The 11,904-nt window shown below is 42.1% G+C and overlaps 2 protein-coding genes across 5 annotated transcripts; one reads left to right on the top strand and one right to left on the bottom strand.

Moving 5' to 3' along the window:
• The first annotated feature begins 258 nt into the window (after window positions 1-258).
• On the top strand, window positions 259-4,843 carry plekhb2 (pleckstrin homology domain containing B2). Of its 3 annotated transcripts, none has more exons than XM_086115314.1 (9): window positions 259-467; window positions 858-909; window positions 1,205-1,252; window positions 1,717-1,869; window positions 1,951-2,053; window positions 2,315-2,354; window positions 2,746-2,832; window positions 2,917-3,031; window positions 3,288-4,843. In XM_086115314.1, the coding sequence occupies exons 3-9, from the start codon at window positions 1,216-1,218 to the stop codon at window positions 3,422-3,424; spliced, it is 672 nt and encodes a 223-aa protein (XP_085971440.1). In that variant the 5' UTR covers window positions 259-467; window positions 858-909; window positions 1,205-1,215; the 3' UTR covers window positions 3,425-4,843. The 3 variants fall into 3 exon arrangements, with proteins under 3 accessions (XP_085971440.1, XP_085971441.1, XP_085971439.1); XM_086115315.1 differs by having other exon boundaries at window positions 861-909; XM_086115313.1 differs by lacking the exon at window positions 858-909 and having other exon boundaries at window positions 260-467.
• On the bottom strand, window positions 4,837-10,032 carry ankrd29 (ankyrin repeat domain 29). Of its 2 annotated transcripts, XM_086115311.1 has the most exons (10): window positions 9,877-10,032; window positions 9,546-9,656; window positions 8,402-8,500; window positions 7,566-7,664; window positions 7,370-7,468; window positions 6,954-7,052; window positions 6,781-6,879; window positions 5,958-6,053; window positions 5,657-5,755; window positions 4,837-5,576 (listed from the first exon to the last, which is right to left on the bottom strand). In XM_086115311.1, exons 1-10 carry the CDS (start codon window positions 9,886-9,888, stop codon window positions 5,454-5,456), a joined length of 936 nt encoding a protein of 311 aa, XP_085971437.1. In that variant the 5' UTR covers window positions 9,889-10,032; the 3' UTR covers window positions 4,837-5,453. The 2 variants fall into 2 exon arrangements, with proteins under 2 accessions (XP_085971437.1, XP_085971436.1); XM_086115310.1 differs by lacking the exon at window positions 9,877-10,032 and having other exon boundaries at window positions 7,566-8,500; window positions 9,546-9,604.
• Window positions 10,033-11,904: the final 1,872 nt, after the last annotated feature.

Consider the following 11,904-nt stretch of genomic DNA (forward strand, 5'->3'; position numbering starts at 1 on the left):
TTGCCCGTTCGTTCCTCGCATGCGCAGTGGGAAGAAAGCGGTGACCATGATATCTAAATACAGGGCTGTATTTTAAACCGATAAGTATTTACCACCGTAATAGACAAAATACTGTTCCAACCAGACGACTGCTTCCACGTGACTACTGTAGAAAACAAATTGATTAAAACGAGGACCTCTTTTTTGCTAGCACTTTCCAAAGCTGTCAGCTGCTGGCTTACGTCACTGAAAAAATAAATATAATTTTGACTCGGAAAAATACAACATCCGAGGTCACCCGACACTAAAAGCCTCTTTTGAAGGTTGAACGCACACTTTTTTTTTTAAAACAAGGTGGCTCACGTTTTTCATCAGGGGGAGGGTGTCTTTTATTATTAGTAGTTGTAATATTTTAGAAACCATCTCACTTCCGCTTTTAGGTTTTAAGTTGAAGCCTCCATAACATTTCCACTACGACAACAAACCAGGCAAGTACGACTTTTTCTCCTGAAATACCGACACGTTTTGAATACGACGGACACTTACGGACACATTTCGATGGTTTAAACGCTAAAATGCGAATAGGGTCAATTAAACGGCGCTCAGACAAGGCGGCATACAATACATCACAGCTATGCTTTCACAGCCGCTACAGCTGTAGCAAAGCGCTTTACGGAACATTTAACATTCAACAACAAATATACAACAGAACGCATAACATAAAACATTGACCAAAATACGCCTTGTTATTTGAATATGGTCGAATATGTCTTTTGAAACAGCGTAATGTGGAAGGAAGGGGGCAGTTTTTAACTCACTCAAATTGTGATGGTAACATTTCGTTTTCGTGTTTGTACATGTGAATTTATAAAAACTAGCAGAACAAATCTGAATCGGGGCATCCCGTGGAAAAGCTGCAGTGGTCACAAGGTTTGTTTGGACACACCACACCCACTATCATGTCCACATTGACTGACTGTTTCACAACCTTGAAAAACACAAACAGTATTTTAAAATAGAAAAAAAATCATGGCAGGCTACAAACAAAAAGACCACAAAAAGTGGATACGGTACTATACGCAGTTTAATTGCTATCTACTGGAAGAGTTAGCAATGACTCTGCGTGTCACAGGCATAGATAGACATTATTTGTAGGATTTTTTTGTACAGGTTAACTGAAATTGGACATCTTTTATGGTCTGACTCAATTTGTTTGTGTTTTTAGGTGACTCCAACATGGCTATGGTGAAGAGTGGCTGGCTCCATAGGCAAAGTAAGGAATGTTATATGCACACCTGTCATTATATCACAATTACAGCACTACTGATCACTTTATTTTGTTTGCCGACACTGTGGGTCATTTGCACAGATGTCATTCTTGATGTGATATCACCAAATGCTGCTTGTTGCCATAATACTGTACTAGTTTGATACGGTCGATAATGATATACTCTTAAACAGATTGGAAACTTGGTTAGGGCAAAATGGAACAATCCTAAATAGTTCAAGTCCGACTTGGAGGAAAGGAGTTATTTTGTGACCATTGGAAGTTTTGAATCTTATCGAATGCCCATGACATGACATCCTCTGACCCCTTTTGTTCAACTTGGGAGTACAATGTACAGCTATTTTTTTGAAATGTAGGGATTGAAAGTAAAAACAAAAAATCAGAAAACATCCTCAAGGAATGAAAATCTACTCAAGTACTGCAACAAAGTATCTGTACTTCCTCAACAGGTACCATACTGCGGCGCTGGAAGAGGAACTGGTTCGACCTGTCGTCCGACGGGCGGCTGGTCTTCTACAACGACCAGCAGCGGCGGGACATGGAGGACGACATCCACATGAGGATGGACTGCATCAACATCCGCAGTTCCGCCGCCTGTCAAGGTGCCCTTTTATTGAATCCAGAGTATGTGACGGCGATGATGTATTTGGTTTGTGACATCTCTTTCTGTGTCGGGGGCGCAGAGTTGAACCCTCCGGACGGGAAGACGCGTGATGCTTTGCTGCAGATCGTGTGCAGGGATGGAAGGGTTATCAGCCTCTGTGCAGACAGCGCAGATGATGCCTTGTAAGAAGTCTTTTTTTTAAACTTGTTTAATCATTCTTATTTGATATGGTGTACTTTGTCGGGGTGTAATTGTCCGAAAACCTCTTGTACTTTGGATTTTAAAGTGACTGTTCTGTTCAGTTTGGTACAGTCATGGAAGAAAATGCAAAATGTTAAAGCATCTTTGTACCGTACTGAACTATCTGAATATGAAGACTCCTCCTACTTTTTTTTTTGATAAGGAGATTGCGGTTTCAAAATGGCCGCTATTCTTCTTTACAGGGCGTGGACTATGGCGCTGCAGGATGCCAGAATTAACACGGTGAGAGTCTGCCGTCGTTAAAAAAAACAAAAAAAAAACACGACGGTGATCCCCTGTTCATCATGGGATTTACATAATTCCAGAGTTAAAAAAAAATAGCGTTAACAGTAGGGTTAGAATTTAGATTAAAAAAAAGAGGTCACAAAGTGTCATGTAATCAAGTAAAGTACAATTTTCTGACTAACTGAGGAATAGTTTCACCCAAAATTCTGCAAATGGGTGGATGCAACCTTAACCCTTGCAGGGACAGCGGTTACTACAGTGGACAGCTTATCAGGTTACAGGTTATCATTATTTGTGCATGAAAGGGTTAAAATAACTTCCCCCAATGTTTTAGAAACATTTAAAAACCCTGGGAGCGGACATCACTGATTTTATTTGACACCTTTAGATGGTCGCGGCTCCTCAGGTGGGCTTTTCGCCGGAGGTGATGGCCTCCGCTCCGCCGCCATACTCAGAATACGGCCCCCCGCCCCAGGTAAAGACAAATTCTAAGTCATGAAATGATTATTTTGCGCCAGGGGATATGAGAATTCTCATGGTCATTTTTTTTTTTCCTCAGTTCTACACTCCGGGCCAGTATGGCGATTATGTGGCAGCTTCTCCGCAAGCGACGCAGATTGTGTACGCTGCCGATGGGCAACCGTACGCCGTTGCCTATCCTTATCAGTACCAAGGTAAGGGCCATTTTACTAACAAACACGTGGGATGACGTGTGAGAAGTGAAGTGGAACCACTAAAATCAATCAAAAGCAATCAAAGTAAATATGTCGAAGGAGCATTTAGCTGTAATGGCGCACACAAATAGAATAAGTTGCCAAGGAAGTCAAGTCAGCTCATGATTTTAAAACCTGGCTGATTTTTATCCCCCCCCCATTCATTGATGAAGGTCTTTGGGGCATTAAAAAAAAAAAAGTTTCTTTTACTTGGTAGGTGGTTACGCCGCGCCCGGCGTCAACCACGTGGTGATCCAGGAGCGCCAGCGCGACAACGGCGGCGACGTGGCCATGGGCATGCTGGCGGGAGCGGCAACGGGTCTGGCGCTGGGCTCGCTCTTCTCAGTCTTCTAAAGTAGCTTGTGCGTCGGTGTTGGTCGACCAGAGCAAAGATGTATTCCACCCCGCGGCGATATGCTTTCCTCTCTGCATACGAAGCGTTCTTGATGGTCCTAAAATAGTCACTTAACCTGCGCACTTTCTCCAATGCATCGTTTGAGTGTGATGGCCTCGCTATCCTTTAGGTTTGTGATGTTTGACGTGAACCAACTTAACCCCCCACCCCCACAAAAAAAAAAAAAAAAAAAGAAAGGAATCCAGTGGAGCCTCCAAGATGCTGGATGATTACAGTGCTTCCAGAAAGGAGTCACAGCGCTTCACATTTTCCACATTTACTTATGTACAGTGAACCTCCACATATTTGGAGTTTGACCCTTGTGAAATTGCGTTTTTTTTTTCCAGAACCTATTCTATATTAACTATTCACTCGTTGTGAAGCAAGTACAGTGGCATCTACACATTCACCAATTTGCTGATTTTCTGTCAGGAATACCTTCTAGAGACTTTTTAACATTATGAATGGAGGAGAATTTCTCATATTGTACTGGTCATCATCACACCTTTTTGGGGGGTTGCCACCACTGGTCACCTTCTGTGGTTCCATCGCACACACAAAAAATAATTTTCAGGTTGAACTATAAATTGCACCACTTTCAAGGGGTTACATTTTGGAGGTTCCATTGTTAAAAAAAAGACCCCTTGTTTTAATATGCACACACTGTACCTTTTTTTTTTTTATCTTGAAAGCCATATCATTTTTTGTGTTCGTTTTGTTAAGTACGGTATATTGATAGTTATCCATTGGATTTATTATTATTTTTAAAAAATGTTTTGCGGTTGTAGAACATGGGACAGTTTGAGATGATGGACATATGACAAAGTTTGCTCTCCTTGTGAATTACGTAGGTCAATCTTTTCGGTATACCAGCTTACACTCCCGTTTTTAGCTTTCGTCCAAAGAAAGAAAAGTTTCCGGCGGGCTGCTTTGTGACATCCTATCTCAGTGACTTCCCAATTTCCTCACCTATTCTCAGTTGTCTCTTCACTTTTCACTGGCTGAGGCATCTCGTGAAAAGTGACGTCAAATGTGACAACATTTTGTTTCTTACTGGCAGCTCTTGTCGAGTACGTTTCATTTCAACAAGTGTTTGAGCCGATTCTGTTTGTTTATCCAGAGATCCGGTTGCGTTTCTGTTCACTTTTGTTATGCGGTATTACAAAGCACATCATTTCAAATCGGTCCGAGATTGACTCTTGATCCGTTCTCAGTCGAAATAATCTATTCTGAATTAATAGCACTAACCGAAGGATGTTAATATTTACAAATGCAAATGAAGCTAAATGTACTCACATTTGAATATCCCTGCTCAATGTATGACAGTTCATCACAAAGAGATGTATTTTAACAATTAAATGTATTCACAAGATGACGAATGACAGCGTTTATTTTCATAGTTTTGTTCAAGAACACATGGTAGGATATAACATAGAGTCAAAAAGCATGAATCTGTCATGCGTTCTCATTCAATTCAAAGCATATTGTGCCATTCCTTCTGGCGTGCACAACTTAGCCACCTGGGGAGAGTTCATGGGCCAATTCATACTTAGGTCACACCTATTTTCCCGCCTGGATGTAGCAGCTAATCGTATTGCAAGGGGGCGTGTCCTGTCTAGGACTCAAATGAGATTCAAATAGTTGTTCTTTGCAGAGGATAAAGAATACAGTATACTGTATATCTGACTATTTACATGGTCTGCCTACATGTGTTGCTGCAATGATTGTGTTGAAATATCTGTTGCGTAAAGTGTTATAACAGCCATATATTGCTTATGTTAGCATTAGCCTTAATCTAGTGGACTAAAGGCTAAGTTATGTGGTTGTTTTCAATGCAAAATGTGTAATTCTCAATTTTATGTTTACTTTGAATGTACAGTATGACCCAAAAAAAAAATCATCCTAATGACAGTTTCCATCTTGAAAATATCGTCAGTTGTGTGACTCATACCTCAGGGCACCAGTGTATATTGTTATCAAGGTGTGATTTTAGTGCAAGCAGACGCGGAGACAGGAACAGCGATTGTCATCTGCCGTCACGTTCAAGACTGTGGGACGCAGAACCCTCAAGATGGGTTGGCTTTTGGCAAGGTCGGCTGGGAGTTGGTCGTTCTGGAAACACACAGGTGCGAAGAAGAAAAGTAAGTGAAGTCGACGTCGCTTCCGGTCTTTGTAACCTTTCAGCTTTCAACCTGGTTGACGAGCGTGGGGTCGGCGTTCGCGCCAAGGAGAAGCTGAACGCTCTGGACGCTTCCGCCCTCGACGGCAGCGTGGAGGGCCGTGGAGCCATTCTGTAGACGAACACGAGTCAAAACACATTTGGAAAATACTTAATTTTTATCAGGGGGGAGCGTACCGAATCATGATCAGGAATACTCACCTACATGTACTTTTCATTCCATTCAATTGTATTAATTTATTCTCAACAGTGATCCACTAATATGTACATGGATATATTTGATATATTTTAATGGTTGGCACACGGTGGTCTACCTTGAGGAGGCCAAGCGAAGGAGAAAACTTGAGGAGCTCTTCGATGACACTACTGTGTCCCTTCATAGCCGCTTTAAATAACGCCGTGGAGCCATCCTCGTGACACAGAACGCAAATGAACGTCAAAAGAATGCCAAAATAGACGATATTATGTGTGACTGACCCTCCAACGTGAAAAAATATCGGAAGTCACGCAGCGGCAAAAAGCACCAATTTTGTGAAAATGATTGATTCTCAGAATTGGAACTCAAACACTAGGAAAATAAGTAAAAATAACTTCTCCGTTGGAATGAATGTGAATTTGATCACTTAATGTTGGAAGAAAAAAAAACATGCTTTTATTAGGAGTGTGCAGGGGAATCTCCATAAAAAAAGTCGCCAAATCAGCAAAACTAATTAAAAAAACACCCCCGGATTACATTTAAATCTTCATCATTACGCGCATGAACCAGTCAGAGGTCAGAATTTTCTTGGCATTAGTCTAATGCTGAAAGTTTGCTTCTGTTTGGTCGGAATTGCGTCGCGCATGCCCGGTTTGAAGGTCATGTGACACTTCCCGGGACAAAATGTGTTGGACAAAATAATAATTATATAATATTAAAATACAGTCTAATATAATCCATACACAAATCAATAAATAGGAATAATCACTTATTGTAAAAATTGAAAATTCCGTTATTATTCATGTATAGCTGTCATTCCACTCAACTAATGATCGCTCAAATACTTCCGTAAAATTCTTGCCGCTGTTTACATTCAATGTGATATCTATTGTAGACTTTTTCCAGTTAAAAAAAACCCAAACATATAAATCTAAATCTACTTCTCTGTAGGCGTCTCGGTCTGCACCGCGCAAGAGAAGCACTCGGACCGCATCACTGTGCCCCATCTGAGCTGCCATCCATAGTGGGGCGGTGCCATCCTGCGAGACAGATGTGTTCGAGATTTTTGAACGAAGTACAAGAGTAAAAGTGAGACGGGTAAGGGTGTCAATACCTCTCTTGGTTGATTCACTTTGGCGCCCGACGCAAGCAGGTGACGTATGACCGGCACGTGACCGCCCTGAGCGGCGAGGAATAGGGGCGTGGCCCCATCCTACAGCAGACAAAAAAATAAAGGAAATTAAAAGAATAGCAGGCAAGTCCTAATAAGGCAAACGAGGTGGAACAAAACAATGGATATATTGTATGTACACATATTGACAGATTACTACTATAACACAGGCATAGATTCTTTATCCTGTGTGGAAAAATGACTATTACTGTATCTTACTAAGTCACTTAGATGTGAAAGTCTTCTTTGTGCATTATTTGCGTCCATATTATGTTTCCCCTTGGTTTTATTGTCGCCCATGGCTCTTGAATAAACTCCCAGAGAGGCAAAATTACAGAAGTGTGATGGGAGCTACTCACGTTCAGCTGCTCGTTGACATTGGCGCCGTTTTTCAGCAGCGTCTCCGCCACGCTGGCGTGTCCGTGCTGGGAGGCAGCGGTGAGAGCAGTGCCTCCATCCTGCCAAGACACAAAATGTCACAGACAATAAAAAATATATATATGGCGAGGGACAGTGCAATTGTGGTATTTCCACCAATTATTGACAGAATTACACCTTAGTGTGGAATTCCGTGGAGGCGCCAAATTCAAACAGGAGCTTGACGATGTCATTGTGGCCTTTCTGGGAAGCGAAGAAGAGAGCAGTAGAACCTGTCTGCGGGGAACCGTAAAAACAACAACCATTAAAAAGACATGCAAGAGGAGGCCCATCACTGGAAAAGCAACTTTTATGCTTGCGGACAAATTGTTGGGTACATGGTGTACCTGCCCACTCATCAAGTGTGAATTTACACAACCATGTTGGTAAATTATTATGTGAGCTACCAATTGCTAAACTGTGACATAACAGTGGGGTTAATAACCAATCAGTAGTAATGGCCCCCATTGAGTCTCTCTTCCCATGAATCGGAAGGTAGCCTGGGACAAGATCGGCTATTTTCAAGCCGATGTGAAAGCACACTTATTGATCGGTTGCGGCTTGCCGATGGAGTGCCGCCTCCACGAGTGAAAATACAATTTTCCGTTTTCTTTCCGAAACACCTGGACACATTTCCACAAGTAGTGTCCGCTCCCCTCGTTGCAACACCCTGGCCGCATCATCACTGGAACAAAAGCCAGAAGTAGAAGGGGGCGGGGTGATCAGTGGTACATTTGCATGGATAGGACCGGCCCCCTCGAAACAAGATTATTTCTGCAAGGTTTAATAAAAAAAAAAAAAAAAGTGCAGCACACACATTATTGATCCTTGGTATATTTTGACGAAAACATGTCACCATTTTTTTTTTTAAATCATGGGAAAATTGCATAGTGTGTTTTCTTTCGCGACATCAACTCAATTTACAACTGTGCAAGTGTACCTAATGTTGTGACCCGTACGTGCTCCTCTGATACCTCTCTCTGGTAGTTGATGTCGGCCCCTTGCATGATGAGCTCTTTGACGCACTCTCTGTGGCCTCTGTAGGACGCCACCATCAGCGCCGTTGTTCCACACTGAATGGAAAGCAGCGAAAAGAGAAGAATTCGAACTGTCTCATCAAACTTTGCCTTGCTTCATCGGATTGAATTGCTGCCGTCGTCCCTAGAGAGCCACACATCACTGCTGCCAGTAACGTGAAGTGAAAATTCTTCATTGGACAGGCATGGCATTTGCGATAAACGCTTCACGTGACAGATTTGTTTTTCAATTGTCTACGTTGTAGCATCTGTCCCCTACACTGAAAAACATATTGCGTTGAATTGACTCAATTGAATTTTGTCAAGTGGTTGCGCAAAATAAAATAATCTGGATCTGGATGTGCATGCACGGTGGTGGCGGACCCCAAAAAAAAAGCAGGCAGGAGGGAGGAGCACGTTGTACTTGAAGAAGTGTATTGATAAAACACAGAAAACAAAATCCTAAACAAATAAAGTCCTAACAACAAAACCATCACTGAAGCTCAAACAACTAGAACAGAACCATGACAGGACAAGCAAACAATGACCCAACAATGAGTGGTCGGGAGGGAGTCCTTTTATACTACTGTACTGATTACATAACGACCAAGAGGTGTGCAGCTGCAGGGAGAGCCCTACAGTGCCACCTGTTGGTCACAAACCAAAACATGACACTGGATCCATTTATTCAAGTAAACTACTGTATACATCTACTTCAAAAATGTACCTGGAATAGATGATAAGCCTACTTAAAATGTTTTCTATTTGGATTTAGATATTTTTATTTCATGAAACCACTTGGTGAACTGAAATTGAATGAATCTTTGTTTTCAGCGTGGGGCGGCAAAGTCGTCGACTGGTAAGCACATTCGCCGTCTTTCTGTGTGCGTTTTCTCTGGGTACTCTGGTTCCCTCCCACGTTCCAAAAGCATGCACTGATCACTCTAAATTGTCCTTTGGTGTGAATGATTGTTTGTCTATGTGCGCACTGCGATTGGCTGGCAACCATTTCATGGCAAGCGGGACCATGTGGGACAAGCCATTGCACCACAATAGGCAGATGTGTCCCGTCTTTCTGTTTTTGCATGATTAGAGCTCGTACTTTGTCTCTGCAGTCTGCATCCACTCGTCCGCTGTTGAGCAGCAGCTGGAGGAGAGCCACGTTCCCCTTGTGGGCCGCCCAGAACACCGCATTGGCCAGCGGCGTGTCCTTCTGGAGGAGACACACAAACACAATTTGTGAAAGATGAGCGGACAGACTATTTCGATCTGAAAGGAGCACTTGGAAACGAGCGTGCACATAAGCAGTGGGGCTTTGCATCATCACATGCAAGCGGCCAATCGCATTGCCCACGATGGAAGAAAACATGGTCTGTGACACACACTATGGGAGGGAGCACATTATGCACATGTTATTATTATTATTGTTGTACCTTGAAAGACATCCCGCAGCTTTCACGCTGTCATCTTTCTTCCTTCTGGTTCATTCTGAGCAGTGAAACGTTGGCGTCTTCACGACCACAGCAGGCATTCGGCAGCAAGCACGCCAAGAAGTAAATAAGCTCTTCCTCCGCAGTGCTGCTCATAGACGTTGCTGCGTCATTTAGCCACTGGGAGGCGCTGCTGACACAGGCAATTTATTATTATTATTATTTTTTAAACTATTTTTAATGCACAAGCAAAGAATACAGTATACAGTCGCCGGATTGTTCCAGAGTGCCATTCTATTTAGCATAAAAAAGGAGACATAAAGCAGCTATATTGTATTTAAAAATTATGATCCCTGCATTTTCAACAGGAATAGGGTCGGGGTACTGGAGTCTATCCCATTTGACTTCGGGCGAAAGGCAGACTACACCCTGAACTGGTCGCCGGGGCACATATAGAGATAAACAACCATTCACACCCACATCCTCACTGAGTGGGAAGCGATCCCACGCTGGCCGCTCACAAATCAGGCGAGTGTATCACGACCCCATAAGCGACTCGATTATTATGTTAGAGTGAGACCAGCAAAAAAAAAAAAAAGAAAAATCTGCCATAAGCGGAAGTCACAAGGAGCTACTTGAAGGATTTACAAGATAGCAGCTCCTCCCTACATCACAATAATGATAGTTACAGTATTACACATTTTGACCTCAGTGTAGCGCCCGTCTTAGTTCTGTTGATTGATGTGCAAGGTAAGTTATAAACTTGCAGTGCAGTGACACATAAGGGGAAGACATACTTACTGCCCAGGTATAAAATCACAGCATGGACTGTTACTCCAAAAACATGTCTTCCCCTCCCTCCCTGTGCTCTGCAATTTGAAGTAACTGCGCCACCTAGTGTTGAAAGATAAGTTGATAAATAGAGAAAGGTATATAAATATCCATTATGAATACAAGAGAAAATTGACACAAGAGTGTCAGGGTGTGGAAGTATATAATCCCGATACAAACCAAAAGTTGTAAAAATATCATGGTTAAGGGTAAAGTATGAGCCTTAATGGAGACTTCTTTCTTCTTACTTTTTTCTTTTCTGATTGATATAAAAATGATTTATTAGATACAATCACATAACGGGGTAGGACTAGATAAGTTTTTTACTTCTTCCTACTCTCTTGAACATAACTGTGTTGAATGAAGATTGATTTCTTTCTTTTTACTTTTTTTATCTACCTTATTTTCTGTCAAATTATTACTGTATATATGTTTTATGTTCAATAAACAAACAAACAAACAAATACCTGTCATTACAAGTCCAAACGAAATGAATGCAATCAAACCTTAATTGTGCACCAATCTTCGGCGGACCGGATTAAAAAGACCAACGGGCCGGATCCGGCTCGCGGGCCGTATTTTGCTCACCACTGCTATAGACCATAGGTGTCAAACTCAGGTCCTGGAGGGCCGCTGCCCTGCATGTTTTCCAAGTCTCCCTGTTCCAACACACCTGATTCAAATGATCAGATCATCAGCAAGCTCTGCGCAAGCCTGACATTGAACCTGTTCATTTGAATCAGGTGTGTTGCAACAGGGAGACTTGGAAAACATGCAGGGCAGCGGCCCTCCAGGACCTGAGTTTGACACCTATGCTATAGACGGAGGTTATCAAGGTATGTGCCCTGGAATTGGCTGCTTCAAACCCAAAGTGGCTGATTTTCTGAAGAGTTTCGGGGATGGATGCTTGAGAATTTTAAGTACGACCTGTTTTGATAGACATGTCAACCAAATTTCATATTGGTGTGTGAGACAGGAGTCACAGAATTCATTTTTTCTAAGTTTCCAGTGCAATGGGCTCTCTTGTATAAAAATCACCATTCAAGAACGACACAAAATTGCTGAACAGTAAATATTTATATATACATACATATATATATATATATATATATATATATATATATATACACGCACACACACGTGTGAATTTTTCAGCTTCCTGAAACAGAACAACAGGTTGGAGAAAAAGTACTGAAACAG

This window comes from Hippocampus guttulatus, chromosome 7, assembly GCF_054856545.1.
Source record: "Hippocampus guttulatus isolate MCC_2025c chromosome 7, RoL_Hgut_1.0, whole genome shotgun sequence".
Lineage (NCBI taxonomy): Eukaryota > Metazoa > Chordata > Actinopteri > Syngnathiformes > Syngnathidae > Hippocampus > Hippocampus guttulatus.

What these genes read in the sequence shown, in the direction of transcription:
- plekhb2 (XM_086115314.1), top strand. Translation starts at nt 1,216, where the DNA reads ATGGCTATGGTGAAGAGTGGCTGGCTCCATAGGCAAA. An exon ending in GACAGCGCAGATGATGCCTT is followed by an intron (nt 2,054 to 2,314) that starts GTAAGAAGTCTT and finishes TCTTCTTTACAG; the next exon opens with GGCGTGGACTATGGCGCTGC. An exon ending in AATACGGCCCCCCGCCCCAG is followed by an intron (nt 2,833 to 2,916) that starts GTAAAGACAAAT and finishes TTTTTTCCTCAG; the next exon opens with TTCTACACTCCGGGCCAGTA.
- ankrd29 (XM_086115310.1), bottom strand. Translation starts at nt 7,895, where the DNA reads ATGGGGGCCATTACTACTGATTGGTTATTAACCCCACTGTTATGTCAC. An exon ending in ACCGAGACGCCTACAGAGAA is followed by an intron (nt 6,054 to 6,780) that starts GTAGATTTAGAT and finishes CTGTGTCACGAG; the next exon opens with GATGGCTCCACGGCGTTATT. An exon ending in CTTCGCTTGGCCTCCTCAAG is followed by an intron (nt 5,756 to 5,957) that starts GTAGACCACCGT and finishes GTTCGTCTACAG; the next exon opens with AATGGCTCCACGGCCCTCCA.